The sequence below is a fragment of the Dipodomys merriami genome, unplaced genomic scaffold, assembly GCF_024711535.1.
Source record: "Dipodomys merriami isolate MVZ:Mamm:240054 unplaced genomic scaffold, mDipMer1.0.p SCAF_1, whole genome shotgun sequence".
Lineage (NCBI taxonomy): Eukaryota > Metazoa > Chordata > Mammalia > Rodentia > Heteromyidae > Dipodomys > Dipodomys merriami.
The window spans coordinates 101,448,715-101,466,201 of NW_027202270.1; the positions used below are offsets into that span (position 1 = coordinate 101,448,715).

Sequence of the window (17,487 nt, forward strand, 5' to 3'; positions counted from 1 at the left end):
GAAGCCAACAGAAGCAGGAAGTCTGCAATTATCTCCAATTAACCACCAAAAAGCCAGAAATGAGTTGTGGCTCAAGTAAAAGAGCTGCAGCCTTGAACAAAAAAGCTAAGGGACAGTACCCAGGGCCTGAGTTCAAGCCCCAGTACCAGCACTGAAAAAGAAAATGAAAGAAAAGAAAGGAAAAGCAGCCAAGCAACTCATCACAGCAGACAGCATTTACCAGGACATGTTTTCTAGCCAGAAACAGGACTCATTTATATTCAAGTGGCAACAGCCTAGGTGACAAATTTTCAGTGTTCTCAGTCATCTGCGGACAGATAATCTGAGGGCTATACTTCCAGGGAAATTTTTCAGGGTAATCTATGGTCAGCAGAGAGGCATATTGTTTAAGAGGCATATTGAGGTGGACAATGGACAGGGCAGTCATTGGCTAGATATTTGATACCCTGGCGTTTTGTTTGTTTGTTTGTTTGTATTTGTTTTGCTGGTACTGGGGCATGTGCTCATAACGTCATACTTGCTTGATTTGCTTGCTTACATCTGGCACTATACTACTTGAGCCATGCCTCCTGTCTAGCTAACTGAAGATAGAGTATAAAATTTTCTGGCCAGGTTGGGTTCAGACTTTGCTCCTCCAAATCTCAGCCTCTTAATAGCTAGAAAAACAGTTCTGCAGGGCTCACATCTTGCATTTGTAAGGTACAATACTGGGATAGGGGCCTCATTTGGTAATTCATAGAGGGTTGACAGAGAGCAAACAGTCTAGAGACTGTTTTTTTTTTTTTTTTTTAATGAAGACATGTTCCATACATGTGCCAGCAGCTCTAAAATCAAGATTCTCCTTTCTTAAAAAGATAAACAAAAATAAAAACCCTGTAAGTATCCAAACTGCTATAGGCAGACATCATACATGAAAGGGCTGGGGTATTAATGGTGGTTAGGAGAAGGAGAAGGTTGGAAGGGGAAGGAGAAGGGGAACATGAGTCCACTTGCAGATGCTGGCATCTTAATAAAGACTCCCAATTGGACCTCTTAAAGTGTGGCTTCTCTGTGGGCTGCTGATCAAATTCCCCTATAGAAATCTTGGAAAAGGGGAGGGGAGAAAAGGGAGAGGAGGGGAAAAGTCTAGAAGAGGCATTGTCTCTGCAAGTTTTGTTTTAAAAACAAATAAATAAAGACAAATTCAGACAAAATGTCAGATTCCATTATTTTCCGTTTCAGAGAAATAAAAGATAAGGTTAAGCTTGGTCTTTATCTTTTATCTAGAGATAAAAAGCTCTTACTCCAATAGAGATAAAAATTAAACCATTGAGAATAGGGAAAGACAAGTCAATTACTTGCTCTAGCTTCTGACCACTTTCTTAGTTCAAGGGTTTGGGGATCTTCAGGGTCACTTGTATCCACTGCTATCATTTGGATGAACTTATAAAATACAATAAGGCCTCCCTAGAAAATAATGGCAAAGCATTTATATGCATTAAAAAGGGGAGGGTGCTTCTGGATTTTTTTTTTCGGTCATGGGGCTTGAACTCAGGGCCTGGGTGCATGCTTGTATATTTTTATTCATTCACTCCAACCACCAAGACTGGGATAAAGAAAGAGAATTGTAGAAAGTGTAAGCACTAGAGAAAAAGTTAGGAAACTGCTCAAATAGTTATCAGTTATCTTGCTTGGCATTTTGCTTGGTATCTTTTTTGTTGTTTAGGATCAAACCTAAGCTATTTCCTTCCTTCTAGTGCCTTCTAGTGAAAGATTGATGTCACAAAATGCAGGGGGAAATAGGAACTATGGTAACATAAGCTGTCTCCAACTACTTTGGTTTCCCTTCCCAAAGTTCCATCAGACATCAAAATTCACAATGCCAAATAGTCAAATACCTATCAAGTTAGTAAGCCTTTTAAGAACCCCAAATTATTCATGCAAATATTTTCTACTATTCCATGCACCATAAAAACTATTTCTGTCTTCTTCACTCATCCTAAATCTATGCTAAACAATAACTCCATTCCCAGGACCTGTATACCCAGAACCCTACCCATTAACTTCTCACAAGGTAACACAGGCCCTCACACTGAATTGTTAGTACCTTAGGAACTTCAGTACTTCTGCATATGAAGAGAACGTATTACCCACTCTCAGCCGCCTTGACCAGATGGGTCTACCTGCCCTTCCAGGTCTGGTAAGAATCCTGTCTGTGGCTGGAAGGCTGGGAACCTATTATCTTCATTTTAAAATGCTAGGATACTGAGATGAGCTTGGCCTTAACTTTTGGATCAGACAATACAAACAAGTATCAACTATCTAGATTTAGGAACCTTCAATTTAATTGTCTGGGTCAGAAGCAGCAGATCCAGACTCTGTGTGTGTGGTGCATGTGTGTGTGTGTGTGTGTGTGTGTGTGTGTGTGTGTGTGTGTGTGTGTGTGTGTGTGTGTGTGTCACACACGTGCGTACACACAAACCACAAACCTCAGAAAGATAGGTAAGATAGGTAAGGTGACAATAGCTCATGCCTGTAGTAATCCTAGCTATTCTGGAGCATGAGATCTGAAAAATCATAATTGGAAGCCAGGCCAGAGAGGAAAGTTCATGAGACTCTTACCTCTAATTAACTAACAAAAAAGCCAAACATGGAGCTGGGATTCAAGTAGTAGAACATCAATCTTGTGTGAAAAAAGGAACAGACGTAGGCCCTGAGTTTAAGCACCGGTATGGGCACCAAAAAAAAGGGGGGGATTAGAAATGTACTCATTATCTTGCCCATTAATTGTAACCCCTCTGTACAGTATTTTCACAATAAAAAAAACAACAAAGAAAAGGAATAAGCTCCCACTCCATCCCTGGAAAATATGTACACATTCTCACATTCTCTATGTCTTTCTCTCCTCCTTCCTTACTGCCTCCCCTTTGTCTCCCTTACACAAAACCGCAGGAGCTCCCCAGGCCTGTAAAATCTAGCCTTATGGACATGGTCAAGATTCCACTCAGAGAGCTGTGCACTTCAGACATGAAGGCAAGAGAGAACTGTCCTCCCCCAAAAAAACCACTGGAACTCTCAGACAACTAGAGATTTTCAGAGAATATTGTCATTCCTCTCTCAATTGTGGTTAATTCCACCCTTTGGAGGGGATTCAGCCCGGGCCCTGCAATTAGGCACAGTAAACAGGGCTGGCCCCATGGACATATCAATACAGGCTGTTTGAGTTTGGGAAAGCCGCCCTTCCCGTGGAAGCCTGGCTTGCAGCCAGCTGGGTGATGACTGGGTGACAGGGCTACGTGCACTTCGTGAGGGTGGCAGCCAGCCCACACCCCAGCCGGCAGAGCACAGAACACAGCCAGTCAGCCTGAGAAGGGAAGGGCCACGGGGGAACCCTCTGCTCCGCCCCCATGGCTAACCCTGTCACCAGAGAAATGCTTGCAACAGGGGCTTCCTCACAATTACAAAACCAGCACAAGTCAGTCAAGCCCCGGCTGAGTCCATTTAAATAGGTCAGGCATTTAACCAGATCCTTTCAGCTGCCTCTCACCCAATGTTAACAGAACAACACCCCCCCTCACCCCCCTCCACCGCCAACCACCCAGGTGGCACTCGCACATATCTTGTTTAATTCCTTGTTTAATGAGAAGGTAAGGAGCAGCCAGGTTCTGAGTCACTAACCCCTGGAAGTCATATATGGGCCTGGAAATGAGCATGTTTCTAAACAGAACAAATCCATGATTAATCCTTAAGGTAATGGGGGGAAGAGACAAGACTCATAACATTTAATGGTATTCAACTTGAGAAAACAGCCTTATCAGCAAAAAAAAAAAAAAAAAAAGAAAGAAAGAAAGAAAACCTCACCTGCAGCTCGTTAAAACTCTGATCTAGCTGGGCAAAAGAGTAGCTCACTCCTTTAATCCTAGCTACACAGAAGGCTGAGATCTGAGGATCAAAGTTTGAAGTCAGCTCAAGCAGGAAAGTCCATGAGACTCTTATCTCCAATTAACCATCAAAACGCCAGAAGTGGAATTGTGGTTCACATGGTAGAGTGCTATCTTTGAGCAAAAAAGCTAAGGGACATTGCCCAGGCCCTGAGTTCAAGCCCCAGTACCAGCACTGAAAGAAAGAAAGAAAGAAAGAAAGAAAGAAAGAAAGAAAGAAAGAAAGAAAGAAAGAAAGAAAGAAAGAAAGAAAGAAAGAAAGAAGGAAAGAAAGAAAGAAAGAAAGAAAGAAAGAAAGAAAGAAAGAAAGAAAGAAAGAAAGAAAGAAAGAAAGAAAGAAAGGAAAAGAAAAGACAGGAAGGAAGGAAGGAAGGAAGGAAGGAAGGAAGGAAGGAAGGAAGGAAGGAAGGAAGGAAGGAAGGAAGGAAGGAAGGAAACAATAAATAAAAAAGAAAAAGAAAGAAAGTAAAAAATCTGTTCATCTAGCCAAGATAAGGATGCTGTGAGCTGCCCTGTCAGAGAATTACATATAGGTCTCTTTACATTTTCCACTCTGATCTTAAAACACTGGAAGGAATCCATGATAGCTTCAACAGAACTGGTAAGACAATTCTTTGTGAGTGGATAATATATAAAAACATCATTATCCATCAAAACATGCCAGGAAAAATGCCTTGAAGCAATGTTCGTGAGACAGGAGAAACATCCATTTGCACTTCAACACTTGGAAAAGTCTATGTGCTAACATGAGAGGACTGACACACAGGAAAGCAGCGCAGTTAGAAATCATGAAACTCAGCCACCATATTTATGGACTGAACAAACACATATAGCATGCACTGTATGCCTGACCTGTGCTGGGAGCTTTGCACCTCTTACCTCATTCCCTCATAATACCCAACAAGGAAGGAACGTTTTCTCTAACTTATAGATGAAGAAGTGAAGGTACAAGAAGAGGGGTTTGGAACTTGCTTTTTCCAGTGCAGTCTGTTTGAAGAACATATAGCCTAAATCAGCTACACTTTACCAGTGAAGCTTTCTAGTGTTTTAACCAATTTACCACCATTCTACTTTTGAGGAACCTAATCAAAAGGATGGGATCTGAGGATCGCAGTTCGAAGCTGGCTGGCCCTAAACAGGAAAGTCCATGAGAATTCATCTTCAATGAACCAGCAAAATACTGGAAGTAGAACTGTGCCTGAAGTGGTAGAATGGCAATCTTGAGCAAAAAAGCTAATGGACAACTCAGGGTCTAAATTCAAGCCCTCCTGCCAGTGCATATTCCTTATCTCCCCCCCTCCTACCCCACCCCCCACACACGCATACATACTCAGGGGAAATAAAAAAGTAGTATCTCTTAATATCCATATCCAGGTTCTAGGACCACCTCCATGGATGTCAAAACTTAAGGATGCTCAAGTCCTTTCTATAAAATGACAGATTTGTATGTAATCTAAACACACCCTACCACAGACATAAAATCATTTCTAGATTACTTTCAGTACCTAATACAATATAAATGCTAAGTAGTTGTTATATCATTTAGGGGGAAATGACCCAATTCTTCCCAAGTTTCAATACAGAACTAATTTTTTCAATATATTTTTGATCTACAGTTGGTTGAATCTAAATATACAGGAAGCTAATTGAATCTAAAAATACAGGCTGACTATATTTGACTCATCTTTCCAGGGTGATAAAAATGAAAAAAAAAACAAAACACAAATATGAGTATACTTGAAATGCAGTCTGTAAACTAAAAGCCTAAGAGGCCATTTGAACAAGAGCCACAAGGAAAGAAAATGGACTCTGAACCTGTGACAAAGCACCCATGTCTAAGCTGTTGTGCTTTTACCACTGCTGGGCTGACCTCAACCCACAATCAAGTTTCTGCATCTCCTATTGGACTCTCTTGCTTCATATACTGTTGTCATCAGCCCCCATCTTATCCCAACACAGCCAATAGGCTGAGCTATTCTTCCTTCTTACATTATGCAGGAGGAAGTCAGTCTGTCTCTAGAATCTTCCTGCATCAGGTCAGACCAACAGCAGCTCCAATTTCCAGACTGGTGTCAGTCAGATGATACATGGCCAATGCAGAAAAATGGCAAAGGATATGCAAAAATATCTTATTCCTAGGGGGGAAAAGACCCTGGTAAAAGACTCCAAGGGTGAAATCCATGTTCCCTACTCACACAAGCACAAAGCTTGTTTGTGCAATGTCTGCACTCTACTACCACATCGATCAGAATTCACAGGATGTAGAACTTGTGTTAAATTAGGATTCGCCCAATATATTCTCACTGGCTTAGAGAAGGGCTGACATCTATAAGACCTGGTGATAGGGTAGAAAGTAGAAGGCTCCTCAGAGAAAAACATGTGTCAACTATTGTCAGGAATAGAAAAAGAAACCAGAAATAAAGGACCTAGGTCTGGGCCTGGGAGTTAGGGAAGTGGTTAATTTAATTATTCCCACACTCCTCAAAGATAGAAGATTTCCAAATATGGAAATGGAGAGAAACAAAAGCATGACTGGTTGGATATTATAGAGCTGAGTAGGTGAACCCACATTTCCAAACTGCTCCCAAAATATGGGAAGAGAAACATTACCTGAAAACAAGTAGTGTGATCTCCAGAGGGACCAGGAATGAAATTGCCTTCCTTCAAACTCCAAGATAAAGAACAACAACAACCAAGATTCTCTGACAGTGCTCCTGACTTATCAAACACAGACAGGCTCAAACCTTTCAAGTTCAATCAAAGCCCAGGAGAGGCACGTGGTAGCCACTCCCCCACCCCTACCGGATCCGAACTTTGATTCCAATCAAGCTAGTTTCCATTGATTTGTCTAGGTTTTCCCTATAAAAACCCCAAACCTCAGCCTTCTCTAACTTCCAACAGACCACCCTCTCGGCCTGGAAAGCCACACTTCAGGTTTCTAGCGGGTGTTCACAGCTGGCACATAATAGATGCTCACTGTTAAGGGAATCATCTGCTTCCAGAGCACTCTTTTCCAAACTATGCGCCTCTAGAGTCACTATGGTTCTTTGTTCTTCCTGGACCTTGAGCTCACACTTCTTTCCAGGCTGTTGGCTAAGCGGAAGGGAGTGACACCCATAGTAACTAATAAAGATTTTTTTTTTTCCCCTTTGACTCACCACTACAGGGGAAAGTTGGGTCTAAACTTTCTAATAGTTTTGGAAAACTCATCTGACTGGTACAAATCATAGAAAAGTTATAGACATGTATTTTTAACATGTATTCCTGAAAATCTTACAAATGAACTAAAAGAATACCTGCTATGTTGAATAAGCTCAGATTTCATCAATCAAATTCACTGATTGTGATTGATTTTGTTTGCGTGTGTGTGAGCCATTGATTTTGTGTGTATGTGTGATTGATTGGATTGATTATGTGTGTGTTCTAGTACTGGGGCTTGAACTCAAGGCTGGCACTCTACCTCTTGAGCTAAATCCACTTCTGGCTTCTTTGCTGGTTAACTGAAGATAAGTGTCTCTTAGATTTGTCTGCCTGAGCTGGCTATGAACCCAGATCCTCAGATCTTAGTCTTTTTCATAGCTGACATTACAGGTGTGAATCACCAGCACTCAGCCCAACTGTGATTTATTAGCTTTCCTGATTTCCTTTCTATAGAGGAGCTGCAGAAAGACAAAGCACCAGTCCTCATGAACTTCACCCCAGTGGTTCTCAAACTTGGAGAACACGGGCACTGCTGAGGTACTAGGTTTGTGAAGAAGCCCAATAATTTGAATTTCCAGCTTGGGCCAAGTTGATTGTGACCACAATTATTTTATGTCAAAACCAAGAACATTTCATGCCTTCCCCCTCTACCCCCATGATGATAAAAGATAAAAGAATTAGCCAACTTCACCTGTTAATTTGGGGAACTGAAAGGGAGAGAAATGCCTAGAGCGATCTGTGACACAGGCTTTGTGGTGTCCTTCCTAAAGCTGGCTGGAAACATTCCAGCTGCCACTTGCTAGTCTGTCCGTATAGGCTGGGCTTTGCCTGTGAGGATTACTGTCATGTCACGGCTGGGACTACAGAGGAGCCTGCTCTCTCCAGGAATCCAAGAAGATTACTTTCCTTCTCAGATGAAAATTAAGGCTCAGTTTTCACTTCATTCCTGTGTGTGTGTGTGTGTGTGTGTGTGTGTGTGTGTGTGTGTGTCTGTCTGTCTGTCTGTCTGTCTGTGTGTCTGTGTGTGTGTCTGTGTGTCTGTGTGTACTGAGGCTTGATACTACCCCTGAACTCTTTTGCTCAAGGTTAGCACTCTACCACTTGAGCCACAGCTCTACTTCCAGCTTTTGGAGATAAGAGTCTTTCGGACTTTTTCCTGCCCAGGCTGGCTTTGAACAGGAATCCTCAGATCTCAGCCTCCTGAGTAGCTAGGATTACAGGAGTGAGCCACCAGAGCCTGGCCTTGCATGCTTTATAATCTGGTAGTATTCTACCTATGTTACAGATAAAGAAAGCACCTCAGTAATCTCAACTTACTATTGAAATTAAATAAAAATGTGAAATGTCCATCTCAATGCTTCTAATGCCTAGTAGTAGGGACTGACCAAAATCAAGTCATATATGTGGGTGGCGGGGTATGTGCGTGCATATGTATGTATATATAGTGTGTGTATGTACATATATATGTATGTATGTATATATATGTGTGTGTATTTATATTTGTATATATATGTGTATATATATACATATATATATATTTCATCATGAAGTAGAAATTAAGCCAAGCCTGGTAGCACATATCTGCAATCCCAGCACTCAGAGGCTTAGGTAGTGGATTGTGTGTTTAAGACCAGCTTGGCTACACAGAAACACCCTGTCCTAAAAAAGAAAAATAAGGTTTGGTATAGTGGTTCATGCCTGTAATCCTAGCTACTAGGGAGGTAGAGGCTGGGAGATTATGGCTTGAGGACAACCCAGAGCAAAAAGAAGTCGTCAGAGACTCCAAGCAACAGCTGGATATAATGGTGCATACCTATTATCCTAATGACAGAGAAGTACAATGGCTGGGAAGAGAGGTACAGGCCTGTGATCCCCAGGGGCATTGGTAATTACAAGTAGGAAAACTACAGCCCACACAGACCCAGACAGCATGAAACATTACCTTGAAAATAACTAATGCATAAAGGGGCTGGAAGTGTGGCTCAAGTGGTAGATTGCATGTCTAGCAAGTCTAGCCCTGGGTTCAATCCTAAATACCACCAACAAAACAAAACAGAAAAGAGCTGGCGGCATAGCTCAACTAGTAGAGCCTGAGATATCTCTTGCCAGGGACTGAGCCAGGACCTGAAGCTCTCTTCTCTCTCTCAGCCAGCCCTGTATGTAAGGAATATCAAGATCCAACTATGACTCAGTACGTAGAAGGAACCACGGATTTGAGAAATGAAGAAAATACAAAGCTAAGTTCTTGCTTTGAGGTGGCCTCTCATAGCATGTCAAAAACTTAACATTCAACATCTATTGGAGACTGTGCTGCAGGCTTGTCCTTTTCCTAACAAAACACAGGTGGCTTTTTTTTTTTTAAACTTTTTTGGGTTCCACTGCTATCCAAGTCCCTTTTGAAAATAAAAAAAAATAAGCAAACAAGAACTTGAGAATTTAAGAGACTGTTCTCAGTATTAAAAGTACATACAAAACTAAATAATCTCTGCATTCAAGAAACTTCCAAATGGAGGGTCAACAGAGTAAGCAATCAAATATCTTAGGGCCACCTACTGAGTCAGGAATAGCATTCTAGGAAGCAGATGCAATGGCTTCTGGGAGCATGGATTCTGAAGTGCAGAAGACCATGGTGATGCTCTCAGGGCTGTGTGTCTGGCAAATCCTTTCTAGTATTTTAGGGTTAGGAGAGAAAACTCCGGTATCAGCACACACACAGAATGTGTGTGTGTGTGTGTGTGTGTGAGAGAGAGAGAGAGAGACAGAGAGAGACAGAGAGACAGAGAGACAGAGAGACAGAGAGACAGAGAGACAGAGAGACAGAGAGACAGAGAGACAGAGAGAGACAGAGAGAGAGAGAATGAAAAATAAGCAAGCTAGGCACCAGTGTCTTATGCCTATAATCCTTGCTACTCAGAAGGCTGAGATCTAAAGATTGCAATTCAAAGCCAGCCCAGGCAGAAAAAAGTGGTGGAGCTATGGTTCAAGTGGTAGAGCATTAGCCTTGAGAAAAAAAAAAAAAAAAGCTGAAGAACAGTGTGTAGGCCCTGAGTTGAAGACCCAGGCCCAGAAAAAAAAAAAAAGAAAGAAAGAAACAAGGAAGGAATGAAAAAAAGAGAAGGAAAGAGAAGAAATAAGAAAAAGAAAAAGAAAAAAGAAAAAATAGCCAGGATTATCTGGGTAGGAAGAAAAAAAGTATTCATACATCATCACTTAGCAGCTCACCAAACACATGAACAGAAATTCACCCACCAATCAATGTCAAAAGAAGATGCAAAATTCAAGTGAGTGCCACACTGATTTAAGAAAAATAACTGCAAGAAAGGGGGCACGCATTCCATGTATAATTAACCAAGTTAGCTAATCTTACTTGGCAAACAGACAGCGCTCTGAATCAGAGCCAAATCAATGGTTCCTGGAAACCTGCCAAAGCTGAATTCCTTAGTCTGGCATCATAAAATGATTTGTCTGTTGTATTTACAATTCCAAAGCCTCTGCATTCAACTACCCGCTGGGCACTCCTGGCAGATGCCCAGCAGAATAAATCGGAACTATCATTACCGTCAGAACATGTACACTGACAAACACCAGAGAAAAGTGACACTCGTTTCTTAAAACAACATTAGTCAACAGCTACAAAGTGCTGTTCCAAAGGAACTGTTTGTCGATACAGTCAGAATTATATTTAAAATGCTGAAATAAAATGAGAAGGTAGCAGAATTTACATACAAACTCTGGGCTGCTGCAGGCTACCTGATAATGTAACCCTCTCTTGTGCAGGCCCTTCTTGAGGACCTGTTCAAGGTGTCTTCTCTCCATCTTATTAGAAATAATGTAGCTTCAGGAAGAAATTACTCAAAGGATATGATTTACAGAACACAGTCCATTCCCTTCCATAAAGATGTTCCGTACTTCAAGCTCAGTGCCACCTTTCCTAAAATATCTTATTCACAGAAAGGTTTTAAAGCTTTTAATTGTAGAGACACCATTTATGGTAGCCAATTCACAATCTCTATGTTCTAAAACTTATACTTGTCCTGGGGGCTCTGGCAACCAGATTACCGTATTTGTGACATGATTCTACATGGCTCTCAACACCTCCAACCAAGATTCATAGGTCCCCTGAGTTAAGGTGAGACAGTCATATTTGTCTCCTAAGCCTCCAACTGAAGGGTAAGGAGGACATAACTGGCAGCCATCTTGAGCCATGCACATGGAATCAGAACAAAAGCTACATTGGAAGGAGAGAGAAGAAACAAAAAGCACAAGCAGAGAAGCAAAGAATTCATGTACCAGTTGGTCATGATATGAAGGACTATTTCATGGTCCCAGTCTTCCGAAAACCCTGACTGCATTCCCTGTAGTTGGGTCCTACAAGAGACCTGGATGTTCCCAGCATATCATTCCACTTTTGCTTAAAGAAGCTTCCAATTAGGATAAGCTACATTAAGTAATGGAAGGGTAGGCCAAATTTATTACTGCAAGACAGCAGGGGAATAAACCCACTGCCCTGTAACACATTTTCTTTTAATCATGAACTTTTTTGCAATTTCATCATTTTTCTGGATTGCTTCTACAGAAGGCCTGTCTTTCTGGTCACAATGCAGCCTCATAACACCATGGTCAGAGCCACTGTGGTAAGTGTCTTCACAACCCACCTTGTTAATGCTTTTCCTAAAAATAGCAATAGGAACATATTAGCATAGCATTTCATTTTCTTGTCAAATGTACTCCATTAATCCATTTCAATGTTTTTCCCCCTTTCTTTCTTGATTGTATGCAAAGCTTCTAACTTAATCTATCTTGAACTACAGAAACCTGTAGTTCAAAGATACATGGCTACTCAAGAGGCTAAAATCCACCAGGCCCTGGTGGCTCAAGCCTGTAATCCTAGATACTCAGGAAGCTGAGCTCTGAGGATGGTGGTTCAAAGGCAGACTGGGCAGTAAAGTCCATGAGACTCTTATCTCTAATTAACCACCAGAAAACCGGAAGTGGCACTGTGGATCAAGTGGTAGACTGCTAGCCTTGAGCTGAAGAGCTTAGGGACAGTGCCCAAGCCCAGAGTTCAAGCCCCAGGACCAAAAAAAAAAAAAAAAAAAAGCTAAGATCTGAAGACATTGAAGACATTGGTCCAAAGTCAGCCCAGGAAGATAAATCTGAAAGACTCCCATCTCCAATTAACCACCAAAAAGCCAGAAGTGGAGGTATGGCTCAAATGGTAGAGTATCAGCCTTGAGTGAGTGAAAATGCCGTGAGAGTGCGAGACCCTGAGTTCAAGCCCCCATACCGGCACAGAGACATTTTTTTTTAAGTAGATGGGATTGGAAGCTTGTTCTCAGTTGTGCTCCTACCTTTGCACAGAACCCTAGCATGAACACTCCACAGGTGCCCACTGAGCACATGAAAAGAAGACAAGTAGGAAATCATAAAGGTCAAGAACATAGACTCTGGAGTCAGAGATGTGGGTTCGAATCTCATCTCCATTTAAAGCGTGTAATAATGATACATGCTTAGAATTCTAAGAACTTTACGTATATTATACTTAACATTCCCTTCCTTCAAAAGCATTTGTTTTTCTCATTTTACACTAGATGAAACCTAAGAAATTTAACTAACAGGCCATAAAGTTTGGTAACTCCTACCCTAAGCCCCTAAACCCTTTTATAAACCCTTCTTGAGACTTTAGGTCAATTATTTAAGCACTCAATTTGTTTTAAGTCCTGGCTCTGAGGATTAAATAAGATAGTATTTGTACAGTGTTTAATACTGTGCCAGACAGAGCAAGCTGCTCAATAAAATGTATTTATTATTATTAGAGTTAACTGGTGAGTCTACAAGGAACTGCTTCAAGCAATGGGGACATTTAGTTCTATAAATTACACGTTCTCTGGAAAATGGCCATTTACAAGATCCGGACAGCCAAAGAAAAAGAAACAAGTTATAACCAGTATTTATCTTGGATGAGTTCTAAAATCTCCAAAAGGGAGTAACAGATAAGAAATCCTTTGCAAGTCTAAAAGCAATGCTCATGCTTGAGGTTAGGGGGCGCCATACTGCTGTACATTATATGGAACTACTTACCCAAAGGGTCTTCACCCTGGATATATTTCTTTAAAATGTTATGTTATTATAAAGGTGATGTACAGAGAGGTTACAGTTATATAAGTCAGGTAAAAAGTACATTTGTTTTTGGAAAATGTCATTCCTTCCCTCGCACTCTCTCCCAATTCCACCCTGGATTTCTCACCAACAAAGTTGACAAGTATCAGCTTTTTTGGCAAGAAATGGAACCACCTAGTATTAGTATATCTTTATAGACTCTTCCACACCAAATGCTTTGGCTATTGTTTCAATGAGATAAAAAGCATTATTACATTTCACCATGACTGTTCTAAGTTCAGCCCTCCCAAAAATTAATTAGGGCATATGAATTACTAAACGTAACTCCAAGACTATAAAGTACCTAAAAGTGGGAGTGGGAGGGAACCTAAACTAAATCTATATACAGCAATTAGCCTCTCTACATTTGTGTATGTTTAGAAAATTAGCCTCTCTACATTAGTATATGTTTTGAAATTTCCTTAATAAAGTATAAATTCTCTTTGAAATTTTTAATTTCTACCCAAAACTTGCAGGAAACTAGGTCCCTCTATGCCCTTACCCTGGGATGGATACAGAAAAGATCTTACACAGAAAAGGACTCAACTAAAAGATAAAAGCAAGTAAAGAACTCGGTTAAATTAAGGTAAAAGTGAAATACATCACATAGAACTGGAATATGTTTCCAACAACGTTTTAATAATGAACTTTGAGTTAGAGACTCAAGTCCACAGACACCCTCATACGAGCAAACCAAACTTGAAAAAGAAATGTTTTCGACTCTACTTTCTTTCCCTCAAGCTTGGATTACTTTTGGTTCTCATTAGCCAGGGAATGTTCCAATCTAGAGGTGATCTTTCTAAAGGGCAGGGCAGAATAGCTTTGTGCCAAAACAGCCAAAGAAAAGGCTGAAATCTGGATATGAGATGTCTCTTCAGGCAACAAAAGGAATGATTTGCTTTTCAATTCAGTCACCTTGTGACAAGTTTAACTGAGAAGTTGTTTATTCCATCTAGAAGATAGTGTTTAAGTGAAGAGACACATCTAATTGTTCTCCTTGCGCAACTTACATGGTGTTTTTTATTCCATCTGAATGAAATTCTAGCCTGAAACCCTACTCTCGTCTATTAAGTCAATGCTAAAAAAAAATTAATTTTCAACTATGTTAGTGACTTCATTCTACCAATTAATTCTGACTCCCCTCCAAGCGAAATTCATTCCTAGAATGCTGGGAGGGCAAGGGTAGTAGGTGGGGTGGAATTCCTAACATCTGAGTTAAAAGAACCTTTAAGTGATAAGAAGCCATTGGCTCATCCAAGTTGAACTTACAAGAAAGAGCCCAGCAATGCAGAAGCTAACTTTCCCCTCCCCCATTTCTACCCCAATCCCCAGCCAAGGAAACAAGACAGGTCCTTAAGTGCAAAAACAAACTGACCAAAAAGATGTGACAAGTGTGGTGGCACTTCAGGAGGATCAAGTTCAAGGCCAGCCTGGGCTACATAGTAAGACCTTGTCTCAAAAAAAAAAAAAAAAAAGTTTACAAAGTTTTCTTAGTATCAGGCCCCTACTGCACTCATCCCCTGCAGCCCCTTCACCCATTTTCAGCCTTAACCCTCTCCTCACTAACGGGATAAACAAAACAACAATCACTTATTCCAAGACCAATCACACACTGGGAAATATTACAGTTATCAAAGAATGCTACCAAGATGAGGATTCACCCTCCCTCACACGGTGCCACACTCTGCTGCGGTTTCAAAAGGTTTTCCAAGTTTGAGATCAGACCACAAAACAAAAGCAAATCACTCAGACTTGCCACAGGATACCCGGCTGGACTAATGTGTGAAGTGGATGAAAGAAAAGCAAGTAACAAGACCACCCCCAAAGTAATGTACTTGCACCCACATGATGGCATCTACCTGCTCCCATATTTCTGTTAATCTACCTGTAAATGTTTCCAAAATAAACATCTCAGTCTCTTTCAGCCATATGGACAAAACCCCAAGTGTCTACACAGAGGTACTAATGTACTTCTCTGTACTTCTCTGATGATTCTTATCTGCTTGTTTGTGTGGCCGTCACTATGACGGGCAGTTAGGAAAAGAAGGTGGTAATGGTGGTGAGAATTTTCAATCAGGCAGATCAATGTCCTGGGTCCAATAGGTCAAACAAGGGCAGCACCCAGGAATGAAGAGAGTTTTACCTTTGTTCACAGATGAAACTCTCCCTTCCCACCCTTGTCAAAACCCACAAACCAATTTCCACAGTGCAAAAATCACCACTGCCTCCAGAATTCAAGAGCATTTCTAGGAATCCGTAAACGAAAGGCAAGTCTCGGTGAATTTTACGTAGTCACTGAAGATCATAGGTACACTGAGGCACATCTCAACGTGTCTAACATCCTGTTCCTCCTTCGGTTACTTGAGAAATCCCATGTCTTAAAAATCAAACTAAAAGCCACTTTCGTCCAGGGCGATCGTTTCAAAGGCAACAGACAACCCATCTTGAGCCCGCTTCTGAGAGGAGTTGGCACGGGAGGCGGTGGGGTTATAGGGCAAGAGACACACCAGGTTGCTTTCTTGGTTAAAAGGCAAAGTTCACAGCCCGGCGAAGGTGACGTGCACCGGCCTCGAGGCTCCGGGTCCTCCCCCCCTACCCCGCCCCAGCCGCGGCTGCACGCACCCGGTCCTCGCGCGCGCGCGCGCCAGCGCCGGTCCTACCTTGGATCTCTCCTTCACGTAGTATTTGCCCAGCCGGCTCCCGCAGTACAGGACCAGCCTGTCGATGAGGGACAGGAGGAAGTTGATGGCCTCGCAGCCCTCCTCGTTGCCCCCGATCCACGTGATCTGGTCACCCCGCAGGTGCCGCTTGGAGACCCCGGCGCGCGGCCCCGCCAGCTGGCCGTCCCGCAGGACCCCGTTGTAGTGCAGCTGCTTGACCCGCTCCAGGACGCAGTCGCCCACCACCTCGCCCAGGAAGTTGTCCAGGTAGCAGAAGCCCACCTCGTGCAGGCAAGGCACGATGTACTCCAGGGCGATCTTCTCCAGATCCAGCCTCATGATGTGTCCCAGAGGCATCTCGCCCGCCGAGCCGAGATCCGGGACCCCAGGGTGCACCCCCGAGAGAGGGAACCACCTCCGGGAGCCTGACACCGAGGTGCAGGGAGCGGGGGGGCCCGGGGCTCAGCAACCTGCGGCGGCCACGATCCCGGAGCCACCCGCGTCGCGCCAGGGAGGGGAGAAAGTTGTTGGTAACTCTGGGCACCAGGGATCCCCGTCCAGGGCCCCGCGGGAGGTGCACGAGACTCCGCCAACCCAGCGCTGGACTGGCCCAGCCGGGAGTCCCAGGGCCCCTAAAGGAGTTGCGGAGCAACCTCCGCTGCCGCGGCGGCCCGGGGGCGGGGAGAGGCGGAGGCCCGGCCCCTAAAGCGAGGACCGCGCGCGTCACGAGCCCCGCCCACCACACGGCCTGACCCCGCCCACCGCAGCCCCGCCCACTCCCTGCCCCACCCCCCTGGCAGCCCTCCCCCTCCTCCGCCCGTCCGAGTTAGAGCTCACCAGCCCCCAGCGGACCTCAGTGTCAACCGAGGAAGCCGAGAGGAGTCTTTTGAAGGCTCTCGATTTGCGTGCTGTTTCCCCACAACAAACTTGAAAAGCTGGATCCGCCATCTGGAAATGTAAATGAAATAAACTGCTCACTTTAGCTGCCCTATTCACGTCTAGGGAGCCAACGCGTGTATTAAGCCATATTCTCGTTTCTAGCTGTCCTTGGTGCCTTTGCTTGTTTCCTTTTCCTTTGCTTGTCTGCCCACCCCCCCTCCCCCAACACACACACACACCTCCCCCTACCCCGGCTCAGGAGGGTGAAGCAACTAACAATAGAGGGCTGTGGATTTTTCGGTTGTCACTGAGATGAACACATTAATGAATGTTTGCCTGAGCCCCTACTATGTGCAAGGTCCTGTGTGCTTCCATAGGGAGTGGGGGAGGAGTGTGTACAGGAAGGAAATGCTGGGTCATATCTGCTGAACGGCTCAAATAGTGTATTTCACCCAACCACACCAGTCAAGCTTCTTACTGAAGCATGATGCTGTGAAATTCTACCTTCAAATTTAATCACATGCACCTGTAACAATAGACCTTGGTATGCACCCTAAAACATACACTGGATTCTAGGTCTCTCTTGACTTCTTTCACAAGCAACTGAATCTCACAGGAAGGTGGGACACTGCCTAGAAGACTTTTTAACTATCCACAGATAAATTGAT

The 17,487-nt window shown here is 43.1% G+C and overlaps 1 protein-coding gene across 1 annotated transcript in view; it reads right to left on the reverse strand.

Moving 5' to 3' along the window:
- Egln3 (egl-9 family hypoxia inducible factor 3) overlaps positions 1 to 16,594 on the reverse strand; it is a 30,154-nt gene extending 13,560 nt beyond the window's left edge. The window contains exon 1 of the mRNA XM_070026493.1: positions 15,941 to 16,594. Coding sequence (XP_069882594.1) covers positions 15,941 to 16,297 — 357 coding nt within the window. The 5' untranslated portion in view covers positions 16,298 to 16,594. The remainder of the gene's footprint in view (positions 1 to 15,940) is intronic.
- Between the last annotated feature and the right edge of the window lie 893 nt (positions 16,595 to 17,487).